The 14,889-nt window shown below is 37.2% G+C and overlaps 1 protein-coding gene across 1 annotated transcript in view; it reads right to left on the reverse strand.

The window, feature by feature from the left end:
* The window catches only part of CA8 (carbonic anhydrase 8), a 48,548-nt gene that overhangs the window by 32,724 nt on the left and 935 nt on the right, over positions 1–14,889 (reverse strand). Inside the window, exon 3 of the mRNA XM_064387189.1 lies at positions 11,396–11,520. Coding sequence (XP_064243259.1) covers positions 11,396–11,520 — 125 coding nt within the window. The remainder of the gene's footprint in view (positions 1–11,395; positions 11,521–14,889) is intronic.

Here is a 14,889-nt window from a genome sequence, read left to right on the forward strand (position 1 = left end):
CAGGAGAACAAAATATGGAAAAATGTGTCTTGCTATTTTACATGTGCACAAGAATTTATGAGTTGATACTTGACTTGGCACTGAATTGTTTCAGGAAGCAATTGACTAAGCTGTTGGCAGTGACCATAACATACAGTAATTAAGTTCCAAATCCGCACAAGGGGACCAAACCAAGGATATGACCAGGGCACACAGCTTTCAGAAAAGTGATTAAAAAACCAGAAAGTTAGTTATTAACAGCCTGAAGGAGAGGTTTAAGAAAATAAAGTTAATGGAATTGATGGACTGTTTGAAAATATCTTGAGAGGCAGAAGTACATGTACAAACTTCATGCCACAAAACAAAGAAACAAATACCCATAAAGTCTTCATGGTTAAACATTATAGTATGGTCAACGTAAACAGGCTTCCTTTGAAAATGCAAATAGAAGCAAATTACTAAATCATGAACACTGGGCAAAATGAAGAGCATGAGAATGTCATTAGGTTATAAATTAGTGCACTTGGTTTATTCTTCCATATTTAAATTTTTCTAGGCTTCTATAGTGGATAGGTGCCAAAATGCCACTAAATTTTAGTATAATTTAAATGCTCTTTAAAATTACATACATAGATCATTGTAATGAAAAAATTACATAAAGGAAACTCCTTGCTTATCTTTGAAAGCAGCACTAAGTTCACCACTAAGAGACATAACTGAAGCAGTTCCAATGAACACAGATGACAACACTGTTAGCATTAAAAATCTCCTGATTAATGTAATGTAGAAGAGAAAGCACAGTTTCTGCTCAACTTCTGCTTGTTATAATTTACTGAAAGTGTTAAAGATCAAGCAGATCTAGTCTGCACATTAATCGTCAGGCTCCAAGTATGTTCAGAACATGATGACATTCTCTGAACAAAGAAGTCTGTAATCTAAGATCAGAGAAATTAGGTGCACATAAATCAAGATGGAGCAGAGCTCAAGGTATCCTGGAGATACTGTTCCAAGAACTTCACAATCACAGAGTGAGATACTACATGTTTCAGGTCAAAAGCTAAATTCATAGCTAAAACATGCTGAACATAGGCTTGACTGGGACACCACAGCAGTCCAGAACCTTTGCTGACTTCTCCATGAACATCTTTGAAAGAAGAACAGCTGTAAAAAAAGTTATTTTTGTTGAATCATAAAAACAAGGACTGCAAGGACACTTTCAAAACCTACTCTCTTTCCAAACAAGTCAGTCTAGTGAAAGCAGAAGTAGTCTAAGCAATTGTGTGGCATGCTTTCAGATGTGCCACAAAAAAGGTAACGAATGGTGGGACAATTGAATTATTTGCAGCATCTCAGGAAACACTATCGTAGTTTCTTTTGGCAAACTCGCTAAAGAAGTATCTACATAACAGAATATAAAAACATTGTAACATCTAATATTAAACAGGAATCTCTGTTCCCTTTGAAAAGTCTAACCACATGCAGCATCCTCATTTCATTTTACACAAAGAACTATTGGTTCATTTAAAAAATGAAATTAACAGCAGGAAGTACTGATGTACATGGAAAAACTCAAAACACGACAGCTACAAAGAGTAAGCTAAAAAGAAAAGCAATGGGAAACATAAAAATCCAACCAGCACTCTTCTTTCTGTTCTGGGAAAAGAAGCCAGAAGGTCTAAAAGAGTGGGGAAAAAGAAAAAAAAAAAGGGAATCTTCATGGTTAATGCAACTGCAACATAGATGTTTTTACCTATGTCCTTGTTTGCCCACAGAAGCTACTGATATGTAACATTAGTGTGCCTGTTTCTTAGGAAAATCACTGGCAAAAACATCATAGGGTAAACTGAGGATACATAATTTGTCATCTGTATGTATTTTTTTTTCTTCATGTTTGAAATCACAAGCACAGCTTATGTGTACTGGCACTCACAAGAGATTAAAAGAAAACAGGAATTAATCAAAATTAACTTTTTTTAAACTGTAATGTAAGTATACAGGCTAAGAAGAGGACTGAAAAATGCATGAATGGACTGAAAATGTCCCTGTCTCTATGCTGCCAACTTTCAATATCAACCTAATGGCAAGAAACTAAACAACCACACAGTTATTACTGTCAGATTCATAGGTCAGACTCTTCTTTGTGCCAAGTTTCTCCTCAGTGTGCAAAGCAAGGAGCACCACAGAGCAGCTTATTGTTCCCTACCATGTTTGGCTTCAGCAAACATGCAGGCTGAAGTGCCCTGGGTCTGCCTTTACCTATGCTAACAGAAACAAATATACTTTCAAGCCTTTCTTTTTCTTTCCTTTGAAATATGAAAGCCAGGAAGGAAAAAGCAAAGGTTTTACTGCAAGATTCTCCAGCCTACCTTCAATCTGGGTTCTTACCAGCCCAAGAGGGTGCATGTGCATGCCTGCATGTGCTTTCATAGGTCCACAGTTAGACAGGGTGAAGCTGGAAAAGACTGGACCCTGATGGATAGTTGATTATATTACAGACTAGCAATATCATCAAGAAGACAGAAAACACAAAGAACTATAGGTCAAGCATTTAATTCTGCAAGTGTTATTTATATGACAAAGCATTTAATAAAAGCATGTTCAGATCCAAAGTGTTGCCTGCAATCTATTGTCTTGGATTTAAAACCAGGCTGTTCATGTGTAGGAGGTTTTTAATCACCAGTTTAATTCTCAGTGGTAGATTCTTTCATTATGGGAGAAGAGAAAGCACTCCTTCCCTGTTAATTTGCCATGTTTTGTTAATAACTGATTTGTATCCCACAGTTCTCTGTGTTTCAAAGGTAATGGTCTGTCTTAAGATACGAGAATCTGCAGCTGCATATTATCTTCTTAAGTCATAATCTTGACTGTTATCCAGGGAGCAGTTGCTCTTCCATAATACACTCCTCTAGGAAACTCAGGCAGGTTTTTGTTTTCCTGTAATGTTGGCTAAGCTTCCTTTGAAATAATAAACTTTGTTATGCTTCTCCAACAGTTTTCTCCTGAATTTCAAGTTTTCAGATTGTGTAATAGCATGCTATATTTTTTTCTTTCAAAGCTCTATAAACTGCACAAATTTTGCTAAACTTTAGCTGTTTCCCAGTTCTGTTCATTATGAGGCTTAATGCTGGGACAGCAAAAGGTCAGGAATGACCAGTACCTCATTGAAAACAGTGTGGCATCAGGTAGCCCTGTAGTTAAATTACTGAAACAGGATTTACAACCTAAGTTAGGTACTCCAACACTACAGTGTCTGAACCCTCACTAGAATTCAAGCATCTAGGAATCATGAGTCAGTTCTCCCCCACTTTTACAAAAGGCATCTGGTTTGACCATGGCCAAACAATTTAATCCCTTTGAAGTTGTTTCCTACCAGTTCCTTGACAATAGCAATAGAGAACTCATCTCCCCTACACTGATGTTTTAAGGATTATATTATTTGTGCTCGTGATGCACTCAGGCACAAAAGCAAATATTTCTGGAAGCCTCCTAAGGTTTTCAGATCTTAGGTGATCTACACGTTTCAGCCCTCTTGAGGACCATGAGTGCACCATTAGCACAAATAACATGAAATTTTGGGCTAGCATCAAAAAGCTATTATTTCTGGTTTTTAAAGTATTTAATTATGCATTGGGGCCAGTCTTGGAACTGGTACTGACTCAAGCATGCAGTATGGAAAACAACAAACTAAGGAATCTCCTTTCCCCTTCTTCAACAAGTGATAAGTTTTAGATAGCAAAACAGTTAGACCTAGTGGTTAGGGCAAAGTGCCAAGGAAAACCTAATAGGAAAACCAAGGCAGCAGGAAACTGAAGCAAAATACATGCAGAGTGCCAGCAAGGATCATGGCAGAAATTAGAAAATTATGTACAACTGAAGCAAATCACAGCAAGGGCACACAGCCAAAAAAAAATGGCAAAGACCTGAGCAGCAATTTTGTTGAGCTCCAAACTAAGTTTAAATCCTCTTCAGAAGTCCCATCTGCTCAGAGACTACAGAATGTCTTCTCCCACAGCAGATATATAAGTAGCCATTCTGTTAGAGTTGGGGAATAGAGTTTTCTGTAAGGGTTGTCTGATAGCAACCTCGCTATCCATGAATCCAAGCACTGTCAGCAAGACAGCTGTGTAAGAAAGTCGCGTTAAGGAGAAGGAAAAGCTGTAAATCTGCTCAAGGAACGGAAAAGAATTCCATATTTTTAAAAAGTGTCAGAGGCTGTACTGTTGCTACCACAGATGGTATGCTAAGAGCTCTTCTGGCCAAGGTTACACGCCTGCCTCCACAAGGACACAGGGCTACCAAACAGGCTGCAACTGAGCAGCTTACCTTAGCCCAGCAGGGCTGCAAGAAAATTGATGTGGGCAAAGACTGCCTGTGGCTTCTGGTAGAACTAAACTGAGACTAATAGACTAACAGACTGAGATTAGGTGGAACAGGGAGCCCAGAGAAGGGCTTCTCTATTCAGTTGCTCCTCGTTTTCTTCTCATTCTCTTTTCCTTCACCCAGCTTTTCTCCTCTTGCAAAATTTTTCCAGTTGGTTTGTCCTGTTCTGCTCAGTCATTTTTAGTTTGAGCTATTTATTTCTTCAATGAATACTGAAATTCTCCTTCCTGGTAGAAGTTACTAATCATAGATGATTGCAACCACCACCTCAAAAGTGGTTTCGGTGCATATAGAGCTTCTCCACACAAAACTCAAATTACTCTTAAAAAACAGACAAAAAGATAAAGAGGCTTCAGTAAACACTATTAACACCACTCCTCTTTGACCTGGTGTCTGGCAGCTCATATATCTTCCACAATTCAATAAATATATTGTAGATTTTGCACTGAAGGGTAGCACATTTGCTACCTCTAAAGGTGTGTGCCTTTTTCCACAGGGCTTAACTTAATTTTTTTTTTTAGGTGTTAGACAAGATAAAAGCACTTTTGAGTAAGTGCATCAGCCCATTTTTGCACCTGCTTTCAGGAATTCACATTAGAAAGCACACAGGTGCATTCCTGAAGAATTAAAACTATATGTGAGTGAGCAAAGCAAGGGCCAGTGAAGCCCATAGTGGCAAATTACCCAAAACCAAAGTGTACTCCAGAGACTGCATGTGCCTTCTTAGGTCACATTAACCCTCAACAACAATAAAACCATAACACTGAAAGAACTTAAAGCACTAGCAATCTCAGGAGTCATAAGCTGATCATGTGTGCTTTTACAATGATGGTAATTTTTTTTTTATCTTGTTGCTGGTTTCATGTTTCCCTATACATTGGGAGGAGACAAGGATCTTACAGCTTTGTCCCACCACAAAAACTATAAAGAGAAGTCACATCAATTAGGGGATTGCAGAATGTATGCTACATAGAAAATTGCAGAAAAATACTTAAAACATTTGGGACTAGGATCCTACATAACACAATTCACTGACAGTACTGGAATTTGTGCTCAGCCCACTGCCCACAGAGTGCTGTGTAAATCTAAGTATTACTGTTACTTTCTTAAATGGTGTTTACACAACATGTAAAATTGCTTTTGTAGAAATCACTGAGATTTAGAAAACAAAACTGAAAACATCTGTTTAAATATTGGCACAATTTTCCTGTATATTTCCAAAATTCTGTCCTCAAAAATTAGATCCTGTCCAATGAAAATATCTACTTTAAACAATTACTAGTCTTATTCATAACCTGAAAAGGATATTAGCTATTACATAATTTCCTTATAAGACACACTGTGTTTAATCACAGCTAAGAGTGTTCACCTGCAATGATTCCAAAATTTAGAAGATTGTCCAAGACTATTAGTAACAAGTTAATATTCCACCAGAAAACTTGGACAGTGTCTGAGCAGAGTTCCAGACCTCAGCATGATGCTACATAAACTCTTCTGGAATCTGTTCTTTTTGCCTCCTGCTAAATTCATAGATATCCTTCGTTCAAAGGTCTTATGCTGCAAATATGAGTGGAATTAATTTTTTTTCACAATCAGGCAAGCAATGCAAGCAACTAAGGCAACAGGATTTACTCCTTGGTTTATCTTTTAGAGTATATTATTTCGATCATAGATCTAATAAAGAAACTACTGTCATCATGGTTTGAATTCTGCTTGCCATTCACACCTACCCAGTCCTTCTGCAGCTTGTCAGTCTCTGAATAAAGAGGGAAAGACACGCTGGCAAGCACACTGTTTCCCAGGCCTTCTATTACAATTAAAAATACTCTGGTTTATTTTTTAGTTCAGATAAGGTAATAGGAAAATTATTAAAAGAGACAGCAAGGTCAAATAGCCTTGGCAAAGACTATTACAAGTTGGCAAAAGATAAATTTCTGTGTTGAAAGCATAATACTTTCTCTCCAGAAATGCCAGAAAGGGGACACACTGTGTGCAGATATGTGATTTCAGAGCCAGGCACAGAGAAAACCCCAGGCTGAAGACTGTAAAGGCTTTAGTAGGTAAGTGTAATGTTAAAAGCATCACCTGAAGCCCTAAAGTTTTAACTGTGTTAGATGAGTACTTCAGGCACCATTTCTTGTTAACAAAGGAAAACATCATGGTTTAAATCAAATCGAGGGTAGGATATGTATTTTGCACTGTCACCTTCATTGCAGCAGATATTTCAGTTACTCTGAATGAGTCTACAGAATTCATTCGTTTGCATTTTGTTATCCAACAGAAAGGAATAGTTTTTATTCCTATGCAGAACTGATTTTGGTCCTTGCAGCAACTGTATTTTCTTCTGTACTACTCAGAAGAAAAAATGTAGGGCGGACAATAATAGTTTTTAATCTTCCTGCACATCCTGGAAACATTTTTTAAATTATTTTCTGCCAACCCACTTCTGCTGAGAGCTTTCACATGGTTCACAGCTAATGTAATCCTACATTTTAAAGAGGATGGATTACAGAGAATTATCCTCCTAGTTATATAGCAAGTGGTGAAAGGAACCTTTTTATTTTACCTGATAGAGTTTTATTTCAGAGTGAGAGCCTGGAAACAACTGTGCCTTTATGGTCAGTTTGTGCCTTTGGTCACACCACTATTTGACTAACTAAGAGGAAGAGACAACCTTAAAGCCCCCTTATATTTTTCTGTTTCCCTTTATTTCAGAAGTAGTGAAAACATTTTTTTTCCCCATAAACCTGCATTGATGTTATATTATTTACTTTATCCTGCTGGATTTCATTTCTTTTTTGATGTAAGTTCCTTCAGCCTGGCACTATAATATGCTATGTTTATACAGAGATCAGGTGCAATGGGAAGTCGTTTTTAGCTGCTCCCATTGCACTTAATTAACAAAAATAAATATCAGCAATTTGCAATTCCTGTCCTCTTCTATCTCCCTGTCATACATCAGAGGTAAGGGAAAGTTAAATGAAGAAAGTTAGTTCCTCATTTGCTTTTCCTCCTTCTCCAACCCATACTCTGGGCATCAAGGAGAGGAATAAAGATACCAAAGAGTTCCTCTCTTTCCTACACCTAAATCAGCTTCAGGTAAATCACATGTGTAAATGTGGATTTCACTGCTTCGTGGCAATTTGTACTGTAAGGCACAGATATTTGGTACCCTGTTCCATTTGCTGGCATGAAACAGTCTCTCAATGCTAAGACCATTACTAAGACCATTAGCAAATGTCACAGCCAACACATCTTTAGCCAAAAAAGCAAAGTAGTACTCTTTTACATGAAGTAAAAGTAGTTGGCGAGATGGATTTCTACAGAAAGTTGCACAAATGTTTTCTTCCGATTCCTGCCTAAAGGGCAACAGTGGTCTTCATGCTCTTTTTTCATGAAAAAAAGGGAGGAGTATTGGTACGTGCAGACCCCTGCTTTTCCTTGGTTTAAGAGGTGTTACCATTTTTACTTTTGACAAATATTTTTGCTTTGTCCTGCTTTCCTGACTTATTGCAAACACAGATTTTTCAGTGAAAATGAAAATACTGGCATATCACTGTCTACATTCTGGTTTCTTCAGTCAAGGAAGGTGGAAAACACTTCTTTGCTGAACCTCATGTAAGAATAAAAAAAACCCAAAGAACTCAGCCTCCAAGCCACAGGAACAACATTTTTGGACAATATGTATTAGCTCAAGAAGTTGTTCCAGAGGTTACACAAGCTTTGTAATCTACCCAACTACACCATGAAACTATATATCCTAACCACATGCAAAGGCCCTGGCTGTGTAGTAAGAAGTAATGGATTTTTGCACTAAGAAACATGGGATATTGCCCAACTAATACAGGATATTGCCTAACTTCTTTAATAGAAATTATGGTACCAAAGATGAAGAGACTAAGGAAGTAATTGAAGATTGGCCTTCCAAATTTTGAAAAATTACACTCTTTTTCAAAATCTTTTACAAAGGTCATTACATGATAATCTGAAGCTGTTTCACAACTATTTTGTCCAGTGTAATAAAATAAAGCTGTATAGTCTTCAGCCCTAAAAAAAACCAGACTGCTGCTCTAGCCAATAATTAGTCTCAGATAGTCATCTCAGATCTCATCAAACTAAAAGCTGATTTTTGTAGAACTGCTCAGTTCAGGTTTTAAAATAGAGTAGTAGAGAGTGTAATCTAGGCCAACCTGTTGTGTTGTTAATGTACCCACTTAAATCAAGCGCTTCCATTTTCATATTACCAATTATCTCCTCGTTTTCCTCTTACAAAGAGAAGAGAATCTCTATCATTTGCCATGGAAATAATTTCTAGTTCCTTAGGAAGATGACCTACTAGATTTGTTACACTTGAAAAAGATCCAAACTTATGCACTTGGCGTGCAACATATTCCTAGGCATGCACTGATGCACAAACAACTGCCAGCTTATTTTGTGCAGCAGACTGCTTGGATGTAGCCAAAATAGGCATCAATTGCTGTTTGTGCTAAGTAACCAACAAACTCAGTTCAGCTGATAAGAACATGGGACTTATAACACCAAGATTGTGGGATCAATCCCCATATGGGCCATTTACTAAAGAGTTGGACTGGATGATCCATGTGGGCCCCTTTCAAGACAGGATATTCTATGAAACCCAGTAGAAATCAAGGCAAATATACATTCAGAATTTGATGATTTCCAACAACTGTATAAGCCAATGCCAATGTCAAAAGCTAAGAAAACAAGATTTCCTGGCCCATTGATCAAAGCCATTGTTATTTAAAAAAAAAAAGAAGACAAGGCTATGCCTGGAATGCAAATAGCAAATCTTCCATTCTGAAGTGTGCTACCTAAACATTATAGTGGCCACAAGCACCCGTTTTATTATTTATTGCTCAAGTATAATATTTGACTTGGACAATTTGAGAGGGAATTAATATAACAGCTCTTTGTGCATATAGCAGAAGGAAATGCAGTTCATCTGTCAAAAAAACTGCTCTGCACTTTCTTGGAACTTGGGGCAGAAGGTGATTAACTGGCCATTTTCTGCCATAAGAACTTATCTGTTCACTAAATGAAACATTCATATTGTACTTAAAGTATATTATAGGTAAGATTTGCTTCTGCTAGAGAATTTTTGAATCAGTAATTATTTCTTGGAAGTTAGAGTTTAGTTGAAAGGTGCTTAGATGCAAGAAACAGAAAAACACTGGCTTGCTCACCTCCAGGTGATGTTCTTCAACTGTGCCAGAATTCTGTTTGTGCAGCTGCTGCATTGCTTTTAAAGTAGGTGAAGAATGAAATCCTTTCATGACTTATTAAGTTTGTTGTTTTGTATCTTAGGGTCAAGCATATTTTTCTCTGGACTGATCTGCAGTAGATAATTCTAGGTCTTCTGCAGATCATCAAAAGACTGTTCCCAAATACCACCAAGACTCTTTGCAAGTCATCTTTAATAAACAAAGAGACAGGAAACCCTGATAGATTCCCAAGTACAGTTCTCAGCATAGTTCATATGCATATTTCTCAATTGCCACAGACTCAACCAGCCTTGAAGAAAAGCACTAAGCAGAGCTATTTTATAATGAATTGGCTACTTCCTGCCTCAAGGGAACACTGCAATATCCTGAAGGTCTTACAGCCCATATAAATCATATTGTATATATTATGCCAGGTAATCAGGATGCAGAAGTCATTGCCTTGTTTTCCCTTTGGTTGATGAGTCTTACCCAAAGCAATTCTGCATTTCCAAGACCTGCCTGGAATCATCCTGCAGAGGGGAGCTACACATAGATGTGGTACTTAGGGACATGGATTAGGGGAGGACTTTGGCAGTATTAGGTTTGTGATTGGACTTGTTGATCATAAAGGCCTTCTCCAACATAAATGATTCTGTGATCTGACTCAATTCAACCTGAAAACTTCAAATTATTAAGTTTATATATGGGAGGTTGTGATAGACCAGTGCAAAATAGCAAATAGCAGAGACCAAAATCTGACCCACAACTCTTAAAGAAAGTATTTGAACAACCCTAAAAACTAGATGGATGATGTAAGTCTACAAGATTTTTACACTTATTTCTGCAGTAGTTGCTTTAACATTCTTTAATATTTGCATATTCTTTTCCGTAAGACAGTTCTATTCCAATAGTTATGAACACTACAATAATAAATTTCCTAGCACTGAGAACAGTGAATAAAAGAAACAGTTTCAGACTCATGAGGAACTATGATAGATAAATAGGGCAAAAATAAATTAAAGAACTCAAAAAAATCTAGAGTTTCTTTAAAACAAATAGTGCGCAACAAGTGAAATAAAAGATGCAAAGCTGAAGACACCAAACATCAGGGTTGGTATATTTTAAAAACAGTCTTGCAGCCCAGGGCCTAAGGAATACTCCAAGCCATTCCTTGACAGCTGTAAGCAATGGGACAGTGGGAAGTGAAGACAAACCACTGCTGGAGGCAGGAGAAATAGGACCAAGCATTTTGTGTTGCCTATGACATGAACCCCATGAGGAGCTGAATTTTTTAAGACTGCATTATCACTTTGCTTTTATTTCAAAATTGTGTACTTTCAGATCTTGGAGAACATACAGAGGACTATCACATAATCTTTAATTTTCAAGTATGTAAAGCTGTTTCATGAACAAATTCCTCTACACTTACTCCAAACTGACCTACATTGTTATTACTCACCATGGAAATATTTCCAGTGGCTAGTTCTCCACATCTATAGCTATTAGTCAAGGTGACATAGGAAGTGTTGAAGTGGCAGATCTTGTTAGAACACTAATAAGAAAGAAGTTAATAATTCTGCAAGTTAACTTTACGACCAATTAATCATACAGTGTGATGAGTGCTGGAGGCATTCTATTCCAGATGCATATCCTAATTTACCTGCACTAAAGCACACCCCAGGAAGATAGCTTTGTGGTTGAAATATAAAGCACGCAGAGCTAAAAGGAAGTCGCTTTTGAACTACCAAGAATGCAGGCTATGAAATAAAATCTTTTCCATTTCACGGGTGTTATACAATGCAGAGCACTCTTACCTCCATGGGAAAGGCCTTAAAATTAACTGTGTGTTCAGAACCACGCTGGTTTTCTCTCCCCCAGTGAAATCGAACGTCGTGTAGCTCAAACTCGTGTCCCCGAGGTAATGGCCCCCCTATTAACACTGGGGAAGAAGATAAGCAGTAAAGAACTTGACTTTCAAAGCAGACAAGCCACTGAATACATTCTCCAAATACAGCAAGGAGTCTGTGGTAATCTTCTATATTTTTAGTGGTACCAGAGAAGAGAAGAGTTAAGTTGACAGTCTTGTCACCTTTACTTCTGAAGAACCTTGCAGGTATAGAGCATGAAGTGAGGCAGTTATGAAAAACAGTAAAACTGCTGTCATATTGAACTCTTTGTTTTATGATGCAGAACACCAAATAAAAGCATTGTACCTTTACCAGTCAGAAGAGGGAATGTTTATCTGTCGTAATAAGACATGAACTGTGTGCTCTAAACAGATGGTAGGGCTTCTGAATTGAACTGGGAAGTAACCTCCAAGTTGTCCAAATGTTTGATTTCCATCACCTATATTTACTGTGGGTCACAGAAATGGATAGAAAACTTTTGATAGCAAATATCTTGCTGGGTAAAGGTGCTCAGTCATATACCACCTGTCAGGCTTCTGAGATGCTGAATGCCTCCCCACCAAAATATAATCTACACGCTGGAGCAAAACCAGCATACTTCATTTACTTAAAAACAGCTTCTAGGCAGCCATGGGTTTTCCTTACTTCAGTTTTTTTAAACATCTGGAATTTCTTAAAAGCATCTGTCCACAATCCAACACGTGCACAAAAAAATGTACATAGCTGCTCAGTACTTTTGCATTAATAGAGACTTCCACCAGAAGTAGTAAGAGCAAGCAATTGTGAGGCCAAATCTGCTATGGAATTAATCAATGGAAACATTTCACCCAGGGATTTCTGAATCTGCTTTAGATCAAATATTACATCACAAGCTGAACGTAACTTCCCACTAAAATCATTGAATATTGGCTTCTAGGCAGGGCTGAGTTTTATTTATGGGCATTCACAGTCTTCCCAGAACCCATTAAATTCTAGCTTACATTTCACAGAGTTGGAATTAATCTTTTGCAATCTCTGATAATTGATAAGGATTATTTAACGGCATGAAATATAGCCTAAGGGAATTAGTTCCATAATATATAGCTATTTTGACACACAAGCTATACCACCTGAACTTGGAGCACAAGAGGTGGTGTAATACTAAAACATAAGTTAGCAATAGAATCATATTAAAATTACACATACACTAAACCAAAGGTATGAAGCTGTAAAAAAATGAAAGAAAACAGATCAATTATGGTTTTCATAAGTAATTACACTGGAGGAAAAAGAGTCAAATATTCCAGATAATCCTCCTTTAATAATTCTTCACAAGTTATCTAACAGCCATTAGAGTTTCTAAAATGAAATGTCCTAAATATAGTTATAGATTCAGATTTCCTTCTTAACTTTGTTTTATCTATATTCTGTCTATACCTATATCCCTCAGAGGGAAAATCTACAAATCCAGTGAGCATTTGAGGAAACAACCAATTGAAATATTTAAGAAATTTGGACAAACAAAAAGAATAATGATACTCAAGTAGTGCTCAATTAGGACAATAACAACAGCAATAATAATAATAATAATCTCAGGATAATTGAGCATTTTCTCCGTTTTGAAACATTGTTCTGAGAAAAACTGTAACTAGAACAAATGTTCTCTATATGATGTAGTTCTGGATCTCCAGGAGGTTCAAAGAGTTTATTTCCAGGGCTTCAGTTAGGAGACTGATCCCATGATAAAACTATTTCATAGTTGGTTATGGTTCTTCCACCTAATGCACCACATGTATTCCACTATCAAAATGAAAGCAGCTGTGAAAATGTTTCCAATTAAATAATGAGAAGGATTTGGGAATTTCATATGGACTGCATGCCTTGAATTAAATGATAAGCACATTCACCAGTAACGACAAATTTATTTTTAATATGTATCTTAGTCAGTTTACTTTTTTCCATAAAGAACTTTTTCTTTGACTGCTAACATTACAGTAGATGAGGATCTCTTGCACATTTATTGGGCCAAGTTTCAAAAGCATCCAGTGCTCAATAGTTCCCAACAAAATAATCCAGCTAAATGGATTTGTCATCAGAGATCTCCTGTGAGGAAAAGAAACTGCAGGAGTTTCTGCAATCCCTGAAAAATGGCCAGAATACTAGGCCAGGTTCAATCACAACTTATTAACTCTTTTCTCTTCTTGGTAGGTCTAATAAATGTTGTCCTCTCCCTCCCAAATTATTTCTAGTTCACAAAGGGAAAATGGCAAATTACGAAATTTAAGAAAAAGCTGAAACTAAACCAAGAGCTCCTAAATCATAATTCCATACTCCAGTCATAAACTTGTTTTCTATTTTACATTTTCTTATAATTCAAGACTCATTTGTCCGGCATCACATTGCATTCAAGTATAAAAGAAGTCTTTCATTTTTTCTCTCTTAATGGTTTTGCAAAGGCATTTAGGTGTGTTGGTCCCATCTTATTAATCACTACTAAGCTAGAAACTGCCCTTGGGAAAGGTAGCATGGAAGGAGTTGCATTTTGTCATACAAATGATGAGGACACTTGTCACTCTCATTTCCTCCACAGGAGAATTCAAGTATTCCTGATCCTGCAGGGAGAGCCTTATCCCTTGGGGAAAGAGCTCTGCTTCTGAAGAAGGCAGTAAAACTGACTGGAAGAACAACATTTTTATTGCAAATCTGCAAAATTCCATGGAAAGAAACATTCTGTGTTGCAAAAACACATGGAAATTATCATAGAAAGGAAATTATAAAGGAAAGCATCATTATTAAGATAACAAATCCTTCGTTTTTAAAAAACTGTGTAAAACTGAACTGACTCCCTCACTTAGCACAGCTGTAGTTCCCAGTACTACTGAGTTCTCAGAAGGAAACAGAAGTTGGAATATCTCATGGTTTGACAATGTCCAGCTGTTTAAATGCCCCCAAAGGGCTGTTACTAGCTAAGACTGGTTGGAATAACATGGAGGCTCTTCCAAACACACAGTAAGAACTAAGTGCTGGAAAGCAAAACAGAGGTCTTTTTCCTTCCTACTTTCTTGCCTCCCTCATACAGAACAGTTTACCCAGATGAAGGGTCTGGATAAGATACTGCAACTTCACTTATGTTGGAATTGTTTCCTTTATTACTTTCTTCTAAATCAAATTTGATGAGTGACACCAAAAAATGTCGTCCTTTAAGAAATGAGGACTGCCTTCTGCTTGGTCCTCATCAATATTGTGAGCGTGTATATAACCGGTTTATCTATCTTAAGCTGTCCAATTCTGTAGGTAGTATTCAGAACCCACTCAAGTTAATGGGAAAAAGCACTTTTAACTTACATGGTCTTTGAACCATGAACAAATCTTTCCAACTGTACAGAACAGTTTGGCACTACACTGTCTTAGCAATAGTCTGT

This window comes from Passer domesticus, chromosome 1, assembly GCF_036417665.1.
Source record: "Passer domesticus isolate bPasDom1 chromosome 1, bPasDom1.hap1, whole genome shotgun sequence".
Taxonomy (NCBI): Eukaryota; Metazoa; Chordata; class Aves; order Passeriformes; family Passeridae; genus Passer; species Passer domesticus.